The sequence below is a fragment of the Chrysochloris asiatica genome, unplaced genomic scaffold (assembly GCF_000296735.1).
Source record: "Chrysochloris asiatica unplaced genomic scaffold, ChrAsi1.0 scaffold00066, whole genome shotgun sequence".
Taxonomy (NCBI): Eukaryota; Metazoa; Chordata; class Mammalia; order Afrosoricida; family Chrysochloridae; genus Chrysochloris; species Chrysochloris asiatica.
The window spans coordinates 15,468,134-15,482,127 of record NW_006408584.1 but is presented as its reverse complement, the minus strand read 5'-3'; the positions used below and the strand labels follow the sequence as shown (position 1 = coordinate 15,482,127).

The 13,994-nt window shown below is 38.8% G+C and overlaps 1 protein-coding gene across 1 annotated transcript in view; it reads left to right on the top strand.

Moving 5' to 3' along the window:
• TLL1 (tolloid-like 1) overlaps positions 1 to 13,994 on the top strand; it is a 390,737-nt gene that overhangs the window by 317,729 nt on the left and 59,014 nt on the right. Inside the window, exon 17 of the mRNA XM_006864538.1 lies at positions 9,327 to 9,452. Coding sequence (XP_006864600.1) covers positions 9,327 to 9,452 — 126 coding nt within the window. The remainder of the gene's footprint in view (positions 1 to 9,326; positions 9,453 to 13,994) is intronic.

Here is a 13,994-nt window from a genome sequence, read left to right as displayed (position 1 = left end):
AAAAAAAAACTACTAGACATCATTGGAAGATTCAGCAAAGTGTCAGCGTGTAAGATCAACATACAAAAATCAGTTTGATTCCTCTAGAGTAACAATGACAGCACGGAAAAGAACATTAGGCAAGCAATACCATTTACAACAGCTGCTCAAAGGATGAAATTTTAGGAATAAACGTAACCAGAGAAACAAAGGGCTTATACAAAGAGAATTACAAAACACTACTGCAAGAAACCAAAAGAGATTACAGAAGTTGAAGAACATATCATGTTCCTGAATAAGAAGACTCAACATCATGAAAATGTCAGTACTGTCCAAAGCAATTTACAGATACAATGCAATCCTAATCCAGATTCCAACAACATTCTTTGAAGAGGTGAAAAAGACAATTTCAAACCTTATATGTAAAGAGACCCAAGATAAGCAAAGCACTGCTTAAGAAAAAGAACAATGTTGGAGGTCTCTGACTCCCTGATTTCAAAATTTAGAACATGGCTAAAGTGGTCAAACAATCTGGTACTGGTACAATGAAAGATACAATGATCAATGGAACAGAATCGAGAATCCAGAAATTCACCATCGACATACAGCCAAATGATTTTCCACAAAGTTCCTAGGTATATTGCATGGGGAGGAGATTGTCTCTTTAACAGATGGTGCTGGCAGAAGTGGAAAGCAATATGCAAAAGATTGAAACAAGACCTTTACCTCATGCCCTATACAAAAACGAACTCAGCATGGATTAAAGACCTAAATGTGAATCCCAAAATTATGAAGGTCATCAATGAAAAAATAGGGACAAATGTGAGGGCTCTAATCCAGGGCATACACACGACTACCGAGCATTTTGAAAATCACAGAGACAAAAGTAGACAAAATATTTGAATGGGACATCCTAATAATTAAAAACATATGTGCATCAAAAGAGTTCATCAAAAGAGTAAAAAGGGATCCCACAGAATCAGAAAAAACATCTTTGCAATGACACATCAGATAAGGGACTCATTTCTAAAATATATAGGAAACTACACATCTCAACAATAAAAAGATAAATGTTGTTGTTGTTGTTATGTGCCATCGAGTCGGTTCCGACCCATAGCGACCCTGTATAGGGTTTCCGAGGGTGTAAATCTTTACGGGAGTAGAAAGCCTCATCTTTCTCCCGCGGAGCAGCTGGTAGTTTCGAACCGCTGACCTTAAGGTTCGCAGCCCGATTCGTAACCACTACGCTACCAGAGCTCCTTGAAAATAGGCACAGGACATGAACAGACACTTCACCAAGGAGGAGATCTAGGCATTCAACAAACATATGAGATAATGTTCACGATCACTAGCCATCAGAGAGATGCAAATCAAAACAACAATGAGATATCATCTCACACCTGCAATAATAGCAAAGGTCAAAAAAGTATAGGAAAATAAATGCTGGCAAGGATGCGAGCAGACTGGGACCCTCCTACATTGTTGGTGGGATTCCAAAATGATCCAATGCCTCTAGAAAGCAATATGGCACTTCCTCCAAAGGTTGGGAATAGAAATAATTTATGATCCAGCAATTCCTATATTTGGTATTTACCCACAAGAAATACGAGCCATAACACGAGTAGATACATGCACACCAATGTTCAGAGCAGCACTATTTACAATAGCAAAAAGACGGAGACAGCCTAAATGCCCATCAATTGAAGAATGGATAAACAAACTGTGGTACACAATGGAATACTATGCTGCCTTGAAGAACAACAAAAAATTTACAAGCCATCACATAACATAGATGAACCTTGAGGGCATTATGCTAATTGAAAATTTTCAGTCACAAAAGGAGAAATACTGCATAAGACCATTATTGTAAAAGACTAAGAAAAAGAACCCACCCATAAAGGGAAGAAAAAAGACCAATTGCTGATCACCAGGATGTATGGGATGAGAGGGAGGGAGGGGAAGATAGAGCACAGGGTAGGTAATAGACATAGGAAAGCTTGTGTGCTGGGGGGGGCGGGGGTCGGCAATACACAAGAAGGGGGAGGGCAATAGAAGAACAAGGTGGATGGGAAAACAGGAAGGTTCACATCGGCTAAGTGGGACAGAGGTAAATAATGATGTATGCAGAACCTTGGAATAACAGGGTTTTGGGATACAGGGATTGAGGCACAGCTTGAAAGGGTTAAAGAGGGAAACAATGTTAAGCTACTTGGCTGTCTTTTGAATCTTGGTTTCCCTTGCCTACCATCGTGAAATAGACACATGAGGGCAGGGAGGAATAGCCAGAAACATCACAATAGAAAGCTTGTAAGCCTATCTTCAGCCTATAACTGATTGGAATACCTTAAAGGGAGCTAGAAATTGCCCAGTGAAAGAGAGACCTCCTGTGGAGCTTGTGCACTGCATAAGGCCATAGGTGGAAACCAGAATCCCATCCACAATTGTCTGAGTTGGGAAATTTCCAGTGGAAAGGATGAGTAGACCAGCCTGGAGCAGCTAGAAGAATAGAAGATAACCTCGTGAAGAAAGACCAGCAGGAAAAATCAGAAACAATAGTGGCAGTATGATTGATTGCTACAAGAATAAGTAAGCTGTTCACTGGGGAGCCATCAAGGCAAGTGGTCAGGTCCGCTCAGAGCAAACTCCCTTCTAAGACTAAGACTCCAGGGGAATACTCGATCAGACATATGGTCTAGCTGGTGACCTCATTGGTCACCAATAAGAGGAAGAGGTGGAAAGAAACAGCAATGAAGTTGTGATCTAAGTCTGACCACATTCAATAGAATCCTGTGAACCAGGAGGAGACCTGGATGGCCAGCAGTTACAGCAAGACCCGGGGACTTCTGGACCCAGAGGCAGTGACATGGCCACAGAGGACTAGAGCAGAGAGTGAAGCATCCAGCTGATATGAAGTGAGGGGAAATGCACAAGAACACCCATACTTGCAGATAGTACCCGCTTGACCTGGCTTCGATGGCTGGATGATCAGAACTTGACTAGAAGAAAGACGAGGGAAGAAAAATATAAATAAAGAGTAACCCACAGTAATTTGATGAAATTTACCTGTATGTATGGATGTAGTAGCTCAAAAATGGAACAAATCTTTACAGCAAGGATCACTCCCACCCCCTCGTTACACAGGGTTGACAGGGATGGGCTACTTAGACATTGGTTACTCAAAATGGGGGGGAGGAGGGTGGTGGCTATAAAGACAAGAAGTGAATGACTTACAAGTTTTCAAGAGGGAGCCTATTTCCAGACAGGGCAGGGACCTGCACTGAATGATTTCCAGTTTGTTGGGACTGGGCTAGCAAAAGGAAAAGGGGATAAGACTTTTGTGGTACAATAGTGAATAATTGCTATCAGGATTGACTGTGAGTGTTGGAAATGTAGAAGTAGATATTTTTTGACAAAAGGAGAGGAGTGATTGATTTTACAGCCCAGGAGTGGAGGTCCCTGGGACTATCAAGTGAGAAGAGCGGAGAACGTGACCCAACCCAGAGAGGCAGTGACGCCAGGCATGGAGACAGAGATGATGACATGGCCAGATGGAGTGGCTGGGGACACGGGACTCAGGGAGCGAGACGGACTGTGTGCTGACAGCCAGTAGGGTGGGCCTGTGGGTTGTACCCTTTGGTTATTTGATGATGCATGGAGGGGATTGTAATCATTGCAATGAAATGAAATATGATAAGATGAATGTATAACTGATGTTCTCCCATGTAAACCCACATAGTTCAAAATAAAACCTTAAAAAAAAAAGTTATCATAAAAATAATGTTGTTGTTATTGTTGAGTGCCGTTGAGTTGGTTCTAACTCGTAAAGAACCTATATAGGAGTTTCAAGAAGCAGCTGGTGAGTTTGAACCACTGACCTTGCAGTTCAAATCAACCTTGCAGTCCAGTGCATTATCCTGTATCACCACATGAGGAAGTTTAAATTATTTTTCTATAACTGTCTAAATTTCAAATGCAGGTAGCTAACACCATGGTGGTAGGAAGTGTGGTTTTACCATCTACCACTTCTTTTTGGTTATTTATAAACCGTAAGTAATAACTGTAGCTGTTGATGCATTTAAAAGTAAAACTAGCTTCCAGATTAAAATAGATTGCTCAAACATTAAATCTACAAGGCTCATTCTCTACTAACTTCTTATTTCTGATACATTTTCAAGTTTGATGCTCTTTTATATGATAATATTGTGGTGTATTACTTAATACAACTCTTCTAGCCGTAGGCTTTTTAACTCTCACCAAATGAATGAGTTGTGTCTCATGCTGTGGAATTCCAACTCTGTATAGGGTTTCTAAGAGTGGCTGATGGGTTTGAACCACCAAACTTGTGATTAGCTGTGCCGGGCTTATCCTACAGCATTATACCCTGACTCAGTGAATGAGTAATAATATGCAAATGTGAGGTGCTCTCAGCCCACCAAGAGACAGCTCGCTAATAATGTAAATAAGGCACATGGAATCCATGTCAGGATGGAATCATGAAAATAAGGTGTATGAAATTGTAATTTGGGGATTCATCTGTTTTGCCATCCCACTAGGCTTAAAATGAATCTCAATAACCACAAAGAAAGAAGAGCCCGGAGTGGAGCATGTCACTGATACCCAGAATCTTTGAGCAGAGAACCTCCATCATTGTGGAGGCAGAAAGCTATGATACTTGAGATAGTGAAAGATAGTGAAAAGGAGTGGCAGAAAAATGGCAGCAATAAAGGCAGCAAAAGAAAGAGGATGGCACAAGACAGAGCACTGGACTTTTGTTCCATGGAATGAGAAAGCAGACAGCTTTAGGTCAGCAGGTTTGCCAGTAGAATGAAGTATCTCTGGGCATTTATTGGTGGAGGTTGGTTTGCAAACCTAAGGATATAGAGCTGAGCACATTTTGCCTAGGCTCACTGATGGGATGTGGTGCCTTTAGGCACTTAATTAAGTGCCTAAACTAACCCAAGCATGGCAAAGACCATCCCCAGGTGCTGAGAGCCAGAGAGAGGTTTGCCTGCAGGCACTACTATGAAGAGGACATTTTGATCAAAGAACTATATTCTGAATGTTCCCACCCTGAATTGTAGCCTGTTATTTCCTCGTTGTTGTTAGGTGCCATCGAGTTGGTACCAACTCATACCGACCTTATGCACAACAGAAGGAAACTCTGCCAGATCATGGGCCAACCTCACTACTGTTACCATGTGTTATTTCCTTAATAAACCCCAAATTGTAAGTATTATTTATGAGTTCTGAATAGCCATTGGAGCAAATTGTCAAGACAAGCAAAAATGTAGAGTATGACATGAGAGTGACATTTGGTGTCAGAATTGGCAAAAAGGTAAGAGGTTGGAGACATGTCTTAATTCTACTTCATAGGAATCAGCTTTGGACTGTTGATCTTGATTTTCCTTTCCTCTAAAAAAAGTGAAGTTAAAGTATATCAGACGCTTAAAAACTATCATCTATTGTACTCTTTTCCCCATTGTTGTTGTTGTTAATTGCCATCGAGTCGGGTCCGACCCATAGCGACCCTGTACAGGGTTTCCTAGGGTGTAAATCTTTACGGGAGTAGAAAGCCTCATCTTTCTCCCGCGGAGCGACTGGTAGTTTTGAACCGCTGACCTTAAGGTTCGCAGCCCAATTCGTAACCACTACGCTACCTTGGAAAGCACCATATGCCGTCCTGTCACTTCACAATGGGAAAGGATCATTAAACTCAAATCAACCCAAGGCCAATTCCTATGAGGCTTCCCCTCATAGGAAAATATGCTTCCACCTTCCACCCTTCCTTACCAATTCTGACACCAACCATCTCTCCCACAGCACATTCTATTATTCTGCTGGGCTTGATAATCCATTGCAGTGGCCAAACAGAACTCATGGACAATACTCAAGATTATTTTGTTTATTTGGGAAGTAAACAGAGTAAGATTCAGGATTAGAATACTGTCCTGCAGGTCAGGCACACCTCTCTTCTAAGCCATTCCAACAGGCGTACCTCTCTCTGTCTTGTACTTGGCCTCAAGGCCACATGGTTCCTTGGCCTCTGGCCTGCACAGGAAGGTGTTACAATGCTCTTTCAGCACTGTTGATAAATTCCCCACAGGGCTTCCCATTCTGCAGCCTAACCTCCTGGCTGAAGGTACTCGGCTTTACTCACTCAATGGGCATGATGCCTCATGCTCTTGGTGGTAGTAGTGATGCTGCCTCTGCCACTTCTCTACCCAGGGATTTCCAGATCCAAAAGCTCATGGCCCTTCTTTCTTGATGGTTGTGGAAACTTCATATTCTTTTTTGTGGTGCTTATATTATACCCAATGAGATAGCGAAATTATCCCCATGTTAGAGTTCCATACACTATATTATCATAGGTCCACACAGTCATTTGATGGGAGTTACAAAGACTGTGGCTAGAAAAGCCATACCAAGTAATTCAACTACACCACATAATATCTGTTGTTTTGTTGTTTAGTGCCATGTAGTCAGTTCCGAGTCATAGCGACCCTGTATAGAGTTTCTGAGGCAATAAGTTTTTACATGGGCAGAAATCCTCGTTTTTTTCCCACAGAGTGTCTGATAGATTCAAACAGCTGATCTTGCTGTTAACAGCCCAGTGCATCACCACTAGGCTATCAGGGCCCTTATATGTCTGATATTTTTGTTGTTGTTGTTGTTGTTAAATGTCATCAAATTGGTTCTGATTCATAGTGACCCTGTGTAGAGTTTATGAGGAACGACTGTTGAGTTTGAACCACCAACCTTGCGGTTCAAACCCTGACCTTGTAGTCCAGTGCTTATCCTTTAAGATATATAAATTCTGATTCTGTTAGATTCTGTAAAACTCTGTGCATATCTGTATATATTTGAGGTTTTCTGATACTGCCTATACATGAATATGTCTCATTAAAATATATAGATTATCTCCAAAAGTGGAAAAATAGATGCATCCTTAAAAATGATCAAATTTGTCAGATTCCTCAGTGAAAATGTCTTTCCTAAGCACATTTTCATAGAAAGAATATTTATTTGAATAAATTTATTTAAAAATATTGATTGATATAAAAGCTAAGTACATTACCTTCATTCAAGTTAACACATGGTAGCAAAAAAATGATAGAGGCAGGGAAGACATGGGAAGAAGTATAAGAGTTAAAGCCAACTGACTTAAAAACAGATATATGTACACAATCATGCACTATTGGTGATCTATAAGTAGATGCATGGATAGACACACAAGCTGAACAAATGTAAGAGAAAGGTAACAGTATTCCCATAAATATATATAGGTTTTACAGAGGATAATTATACATGGGTGTTTACCTTTGCTGAAAATATATCCATTAATGTGTGGAGCATATTAGCAACAAAGTTATGAAAATATTTTAGATGCAACCAAATATTTTGAAGGAATGAGTCATTAGGCCTGGGACCTTAGGACCATAGTCTCAGAGGACACCAAATTCAATTGACATAACATAATCAACAAAGGCATTGTTCTACACCCTGCTTTGGTGAGTAGCAACTGTAGTCTTAAAAGTTTGTGAGCACTCATCTAAGGTACAACTGATGAAAATCAAAGATACATAGAAACACTTAGTCCAGTGGACTAACAACAGAGCACAATAACATCAGTCTCCATGACCCTGAGACCAGAAGAATTAGATGGTGCCTAGCTCACACTACCAAGTACTTGGAAAGGGATCACATTAAAAAGTCTTGGATAGAATGGGAGAAAATTGTGGAATATAACTCAAAATCATAAACAAGGACAAGTTTTACTGTTCAAAGAGAGACTCTGGTCCTTAGACTCCCTTCAGGTCCAGAAATGAATTCACCCCTTGACTCAATTTTCATCCATACAATGGTCAAGTCTATAAGGGAAACAGTAACACTGGGGAGTAAGGACAACTTAAAATAATTAACAATTTGGGATTTAAAAAAAAAAAATTATTTTCCAAGGGCAAAATTTAGAAAGGTTAGGAAGGGAAGAATGGGAATAGGAAACAGAGAAGGAATGGGATAAGTGAATTTTCAGGGATTGAAGTTAATGAGAGAAAGCAAAAGATTATACATTTTTAATTGAAAACTGATCTGTCCTGTAAACCCTCACTTAATTTACAATCTTTTAAAAATATTTTAAAAATAAAAGCATGCTTTGATACTACCATAAGCTCAATAGTTCTTAGTAGTGAAATAAGTTAATACTGTAAATTTTAGATCTAGCCCAAACTCTGTCATGACTGTAACACCTTCCTTTTGTTCTTTATGTTGTGGGAATGTGAAAATCGGAGTCATGTGCCATCATGTATGTTTGTCAGGAACAGTCTGCCAGTTGTTACTTTAATGGACAGGACAGCTGAGTGGCATAGTGCAGAAGCTGATGCCTGTCAATGGACTGCCTGCCTGCTAATCTTGTTTGGCTTTTTTCCCTGTAGTGAATTTGTTGGCTATTTATTAAAGCTTAGATTTCCTATTCTAACCTCTATTTGATTTCCAGCACACTAAAAGCTCTTCAAGAGGATTACTTACTAACTAATAAACAGGACTGCCAGATTAGATTTGTTTAAAAAATATAAATTGAATTTCTTTGTTAGAATGCTATTACAATACTTCTTTCTGTCTTGTAATGTTATGAAATGTCTAGATTAATTAATGCTGAATACAACTGCAAAGTTAATGAAAAAAAAATCAACTACAGTGTATTACTGAGTGATTTTTTAAAAAGTGATTACATACAAATGTTGGAAAATTCTTTAGCTTTTTTCTTTATACCATGGTTCACATAATGAAAGATTTTCAACTTAAATGTCACTTGTTACCTTAATTCAAGATGCTCACAACTCTTACTTAATGTTAAAATTAATAATAAATGGTGATTATTGTTGGTAAGTGCAGTGGAGTTAGTTAGCAGACTTTACAGCTACTTTGTATAGCATTTCCAAACAGCAGCTGGTGAGTTTGAAACAATGACCTTGCAGTTCAGATGCACCTTGTGGTCTAATGCTTAGGCTACCACATCACCCCAGGACTCAAAATAAAATGTTGAAAAAAGACCAGTTGAGTTTCCCTTTCTCGTGTTCAAAAATATTATTCCAGAACAGGAATGAAAGAGAATTTCAAGTGGTCAGTCTTATAAAGTAAACCCATGGTACAAAGTTTAAGCTAAATAATGAATGTGTAAAATCAAAGACACATAAATTTGTGTTTGTTTCACATTAGAAATAGGGGAATAAACTAAAGTTTATCCTCTGTTAGTCTTAATCACGACTAAATGTATATACTTTGATAAGTTGTTTTTGTTTTATTTTTTTAAAGCTACTTACTAAACATTGAAATTATTTCTTTGCTAGACAAAGATGAATGCTCTAAGGACAATGGCGGGTGTCAACACGAATGTGTCAACACAATGGGAAGTTACATGTGTCAGTGTCGTAATGGATTTGTGCTGCATGAGAATAAACATGACTGCAAGGAAGGTATGGAGAGAAGTTTTCTTTTTTTGACAGTATCCTAGAGTTTCATTCAGTTTGAATAAAGCAGTGCTTCCAAATAGTCATCATATCATGAGTGATAGCGTTTAAGATTATTCAAATGTCAAGAAAAGTTTTCTCTGGAATTTTGAATACTTTAGGGCATACTATTAGAAACCTCATTATATTACCTAAAGATTCTGCACTCAGACATGAGTGGCATGAGAATAACTTTGTATAAACAATATAGAAGCTGCTCTGATGCCATCAGCCATCCAGAAGCACACCACATTATCCCCAGCTCTTTGTAGAACAGACCTTGTAGCAGTGTCTATATTTAAACTTCTGCAATGTGTTTTGCATTTGTTGAAATTTTCCTCCTTGAAAATTCTAAAATGTGCTATGTGAGTGATACCACTTTAAATACCAGAAGTATCAAACTCAAATGCTTACCAGAAGAAAGACATTTGAAAATGGTAGATATGGTGCCATTTAAAGATTTAAGTCATGCTTTGGAATAAAGTATAGTAGTAGCACATAGTACACTAAAGTTTATTATCCCTAAGGTCTTCTTAATCCATTAAACAAAAAAAAAAAACCAAGCAAAACAATTATCTTAATCCCTTCAGCCACAATGAACTACATTGGAACAAGAAATACATATTCAGTTATTATTTCTTTCTTTGAAGGTCTGCTCTTTGGATTTGTATCTGTCCTGGAAGAAGAATTACAGAAGTAGATTTTAAACTTTAATCACTAACACATATAGATTGGCAGACATCAGACTATAACCACACTTGGATAATAATTCCTTGAATGTACTTTAAAGCAGTAGATAATGTTCTGAATTTTCCCTTGTCACAGGTTATTGTTTTAGTTTTCTTTTTTCCTTTGATTTAATTGAGATAATGAAATTGCTGTGACATACAAGAAGAACCTTTCTGTCTCTCTACTTTCACATAGGGAACTACTCCTATAAGAATTCTGATATTTGTAGGTTGGTAACATGTACTATTAAATTAGAAGACTATGGAGTAGACTTCTGGTGTGGGGCAGGAGAAGCAGAGACAGGTAGGAGAGGCTCCTCTAGCAGAGGCATGGAAAAACCAGAAAAAGGCTTTCCGTGGAAGCTCCAGAGTTTGGAATCTAATATAAGGTGCAGGGCGTCGGTTTCCTACTACCACCGGTGGAGAAATCTGACTGTGGAAGGAAAGCACAGTGATTTCTGAATCAGTTGGGAGCCTACCTGTGGGCCCCTTGGCCTGGGCTGAGATCAGAGGATGGGGCTGCAGCCAGGCTGATACAGTGATACAGCACTAAAAACCGTGGAGCAGCCTCTGGGAAAAGAGGTGTGACAGATTTTACACTTTTCTTTCCTCCCCTCCCCTGTCACACCCTTTCTGCCCAGCCCCAGACACCTTCAGGCATTTGGGAGCACACCCCCAAAAGGGTCCAGCATTGTGTCCACAATTTTCCCACATCACAGGGAGGAGGTCCCTGGGAGCCCCAGTGGTCACACAGGCTGATCCTTTGTCTGCTTCTTATGATGTCTTACTCTGGGACTCAAGCCTAAAGTTTACCTAGGCAAGACCCTTAATTCCTGCCTTACCTAACAAGAAACAGCAGGTGTGGCCATACAGACAAATCATATATGCACCTTGTAAAACCCCAACATAAAAGGCAAGAGCCAACACCAACTATTATATACAAGAATGCAGCTATTTTGAGAATTACACTGTGCATATGCAAATACATAAATGACCTTCAGAGATAAAAATAATGGACAATATTTCTTCCATTCATTTCTCAGTATCTATTGGCGCACCTCTACAGTGGTAATTAGAGGAGCAGCCTGAGCAACTGGACACCACCACCCACCACTGGAGATTTCTACTGTGCAGGCACACTGTCTTGCATAGTAAAGGCTACTGGACAGTTGGCTACAGTTTTATTTTTGTTTATGAGTGGTGGTTTCGGTCTCTGCTTTTATATTGTTTCTGTTTTTGGTACTTTTCGTCTCACATTTTTCCTGGAAGTGGGAGTTTTCTCTCCATATGTTACCCAAACAGAAACAGCAATCGTGGCCATATAACTAAGCCACAAAAATAATATCCCACCATCCATAAAGGAGCCAATACCAGCTGCTAGGCATCACATGTGAAAAGGGAAACCTATCTCCAGATCACATTCACCAGGAGACACTCAGTAAGCTTAACAACCCAGCATCATACATTCATTTAATCATTGAAATTGCATCTAATGATTGAAAATGCCCAAGAAATAACAACAAACTATCTCAGCACATGTCCCAAAACAGAAAAGAGTAACTGAGAAAAGTGAGCTGGAGGCAGACATAGACTTCCTATTAGAAGAAGAGCAGACTTTGGATCTGTCTGAGAAGGAATTCCGACAAATGGTATGAAGACAATTTTAAATACTGCACAGAGGGGTGGAGGAAAATAAGGAAGAAGTCAGGAAAGTGCTCAGGAGTAATCAAAAAAGATAAATATAGCATTGTAAAGAATTCAAAATCTGCAAAAAGAGGTCCAGATGATTAATAATAAAATAGCAGAAATGGACAATACACTGAAAGGGCAAAGGAGTAGAATTGAAGAGATGGAAGCCAGAACCAGCGAGTTGGAAGGCAAATCTCTCAATACGCTAAGATAGAAGAGCAAGCAGAAAAATGGATAAAAAAATCTGAAGAGAGTCTAAGATTCATGCTGGATAACATAAAGAGGAATAACTTAAAAATTATTGTCATTCTGGAACAGGAAGAATCACAGAAGTCCACAGAGGAGACAGTTGAGGAAATACTGGAAGAAAATGTCCCCAACATCTTAAAGGATGAGAAGATAAGCATTAAAAAAGCTGGACAAACCCCAGGGAGGATAGACCCAAAAAGAAATTATATCATAATAATCATATCATATCATAATCAAGCTATCCAAAATCAAAGACAATGAGAGAATCCTAAAAGTGGTACTTACAAAGGCAAGCAAATCAGATGAAGCTCTGACTTCTCAGCAGGCACCATGGAGTCAGGAAGACAATGGGACGACATATATAAAACCCTAAAAGAAAAAGAAACTACCAACAAAGAATCATCTATGCAGCAAAACTGTCAATCAAATTCAATGGTGGAATCAAAACAGTCCAGGATAAACAGAAGCTAAGATATTTTATCAAAGCCAATCTAGCACTTCAAAACATCCTAAAGGGAGTTCTTTGGACTGAAAATTAACAAGAACAGACAACAACCAGAGATTGACAATGTGGCAACACCACCTGGAACTCAGTCAACAGATAACAGAGCTCAGAACAGAACAAAATTACAACAATAAATTTAGAGGACTTGTAAAGGTAATCAAAGATCAAAATTATAGCAATGTCAAAGAAGGGAAAAAAGATCCTGGTGGTGAGGAGATTAGGTGGAATGCAGGATACAATAGAGTGTCTTAAATGGAGGGAAAATTTAATAGACTATAAGGTAACCCCAAAGAAAATTAATACTTCACAACTTTCCATGAAAATGAAGATCCAAGAAGATCAAGGAAACATTAAAACTAAGAAGAACCTGACAAGAAATAGCACATAAGAAAGAACTCAGCACAAGAAGGCATGCAGAACAAAGGAATGAACAGCACCACAGAAAATTAACATAATGACAGCATCAAAGACAAAGTGCAGTGAGTTAATGCACCAGACTGCAAAGTCCTTTGAACTACAAGATTGGTGGTTCAAGCTCATCAGTCACTCCTTGTAAACCATATACAGGGTCACTAGGGGTCAGAACTGACTCGACAGCACTTAGCAACAACAACAACATCGATAAATACACTGAACGTCAATGGATGAAATACACCAGTGAAGAGACGCAGAGTGGATGAATGGATAAGAAAACAAGACTCTTCAATATGCTGCCTGCAAGCGACACATAAAGACAAAAGCAGACTAAAAGTTAAAGGATGGAAAAAAATATACCAAGATAATTGCAATAAAAAAATAAGCAGGAGTGGCAATACTAATCCCTGATAAAATAAACTTCAAGACAAAAACCAGCATAAGAGATAAAGAAGAACACTATCTCATGATTAAAGGGTCAATTGAGCAAGATGACATAACCATAATAAATATTCACACTCCCAATGAAAGAACACCATGATATATAAAGCAAACCCTACTAGAATTGAAAAAAGAAATAGATAAATCTACAATTATAGTGGTAAATTTTAATATGTCACTTTCTAAAAGGGATAGAACAACCAGAATGAAACTCGACAAAGATACAGAGGAATTAACAGCACAATCAACCAATTTGACTTCATAGATATGTACAGAGCATTCAACAAAACAACAGCACAATACACATTCTTTTCCAGTGTACATGGAACATTCTCCAGAATTGACCATGTGTTAGATCACAAAGCAAGCTTCCATAAATTTGCAAACATTAAAACACAACAAAGCATCTTTTCAGACCAAAATGCTGTAAAACTAGAAATCAACAATAAGAAGAGCAAGGAAATAAAGTCAAATATATGGAAA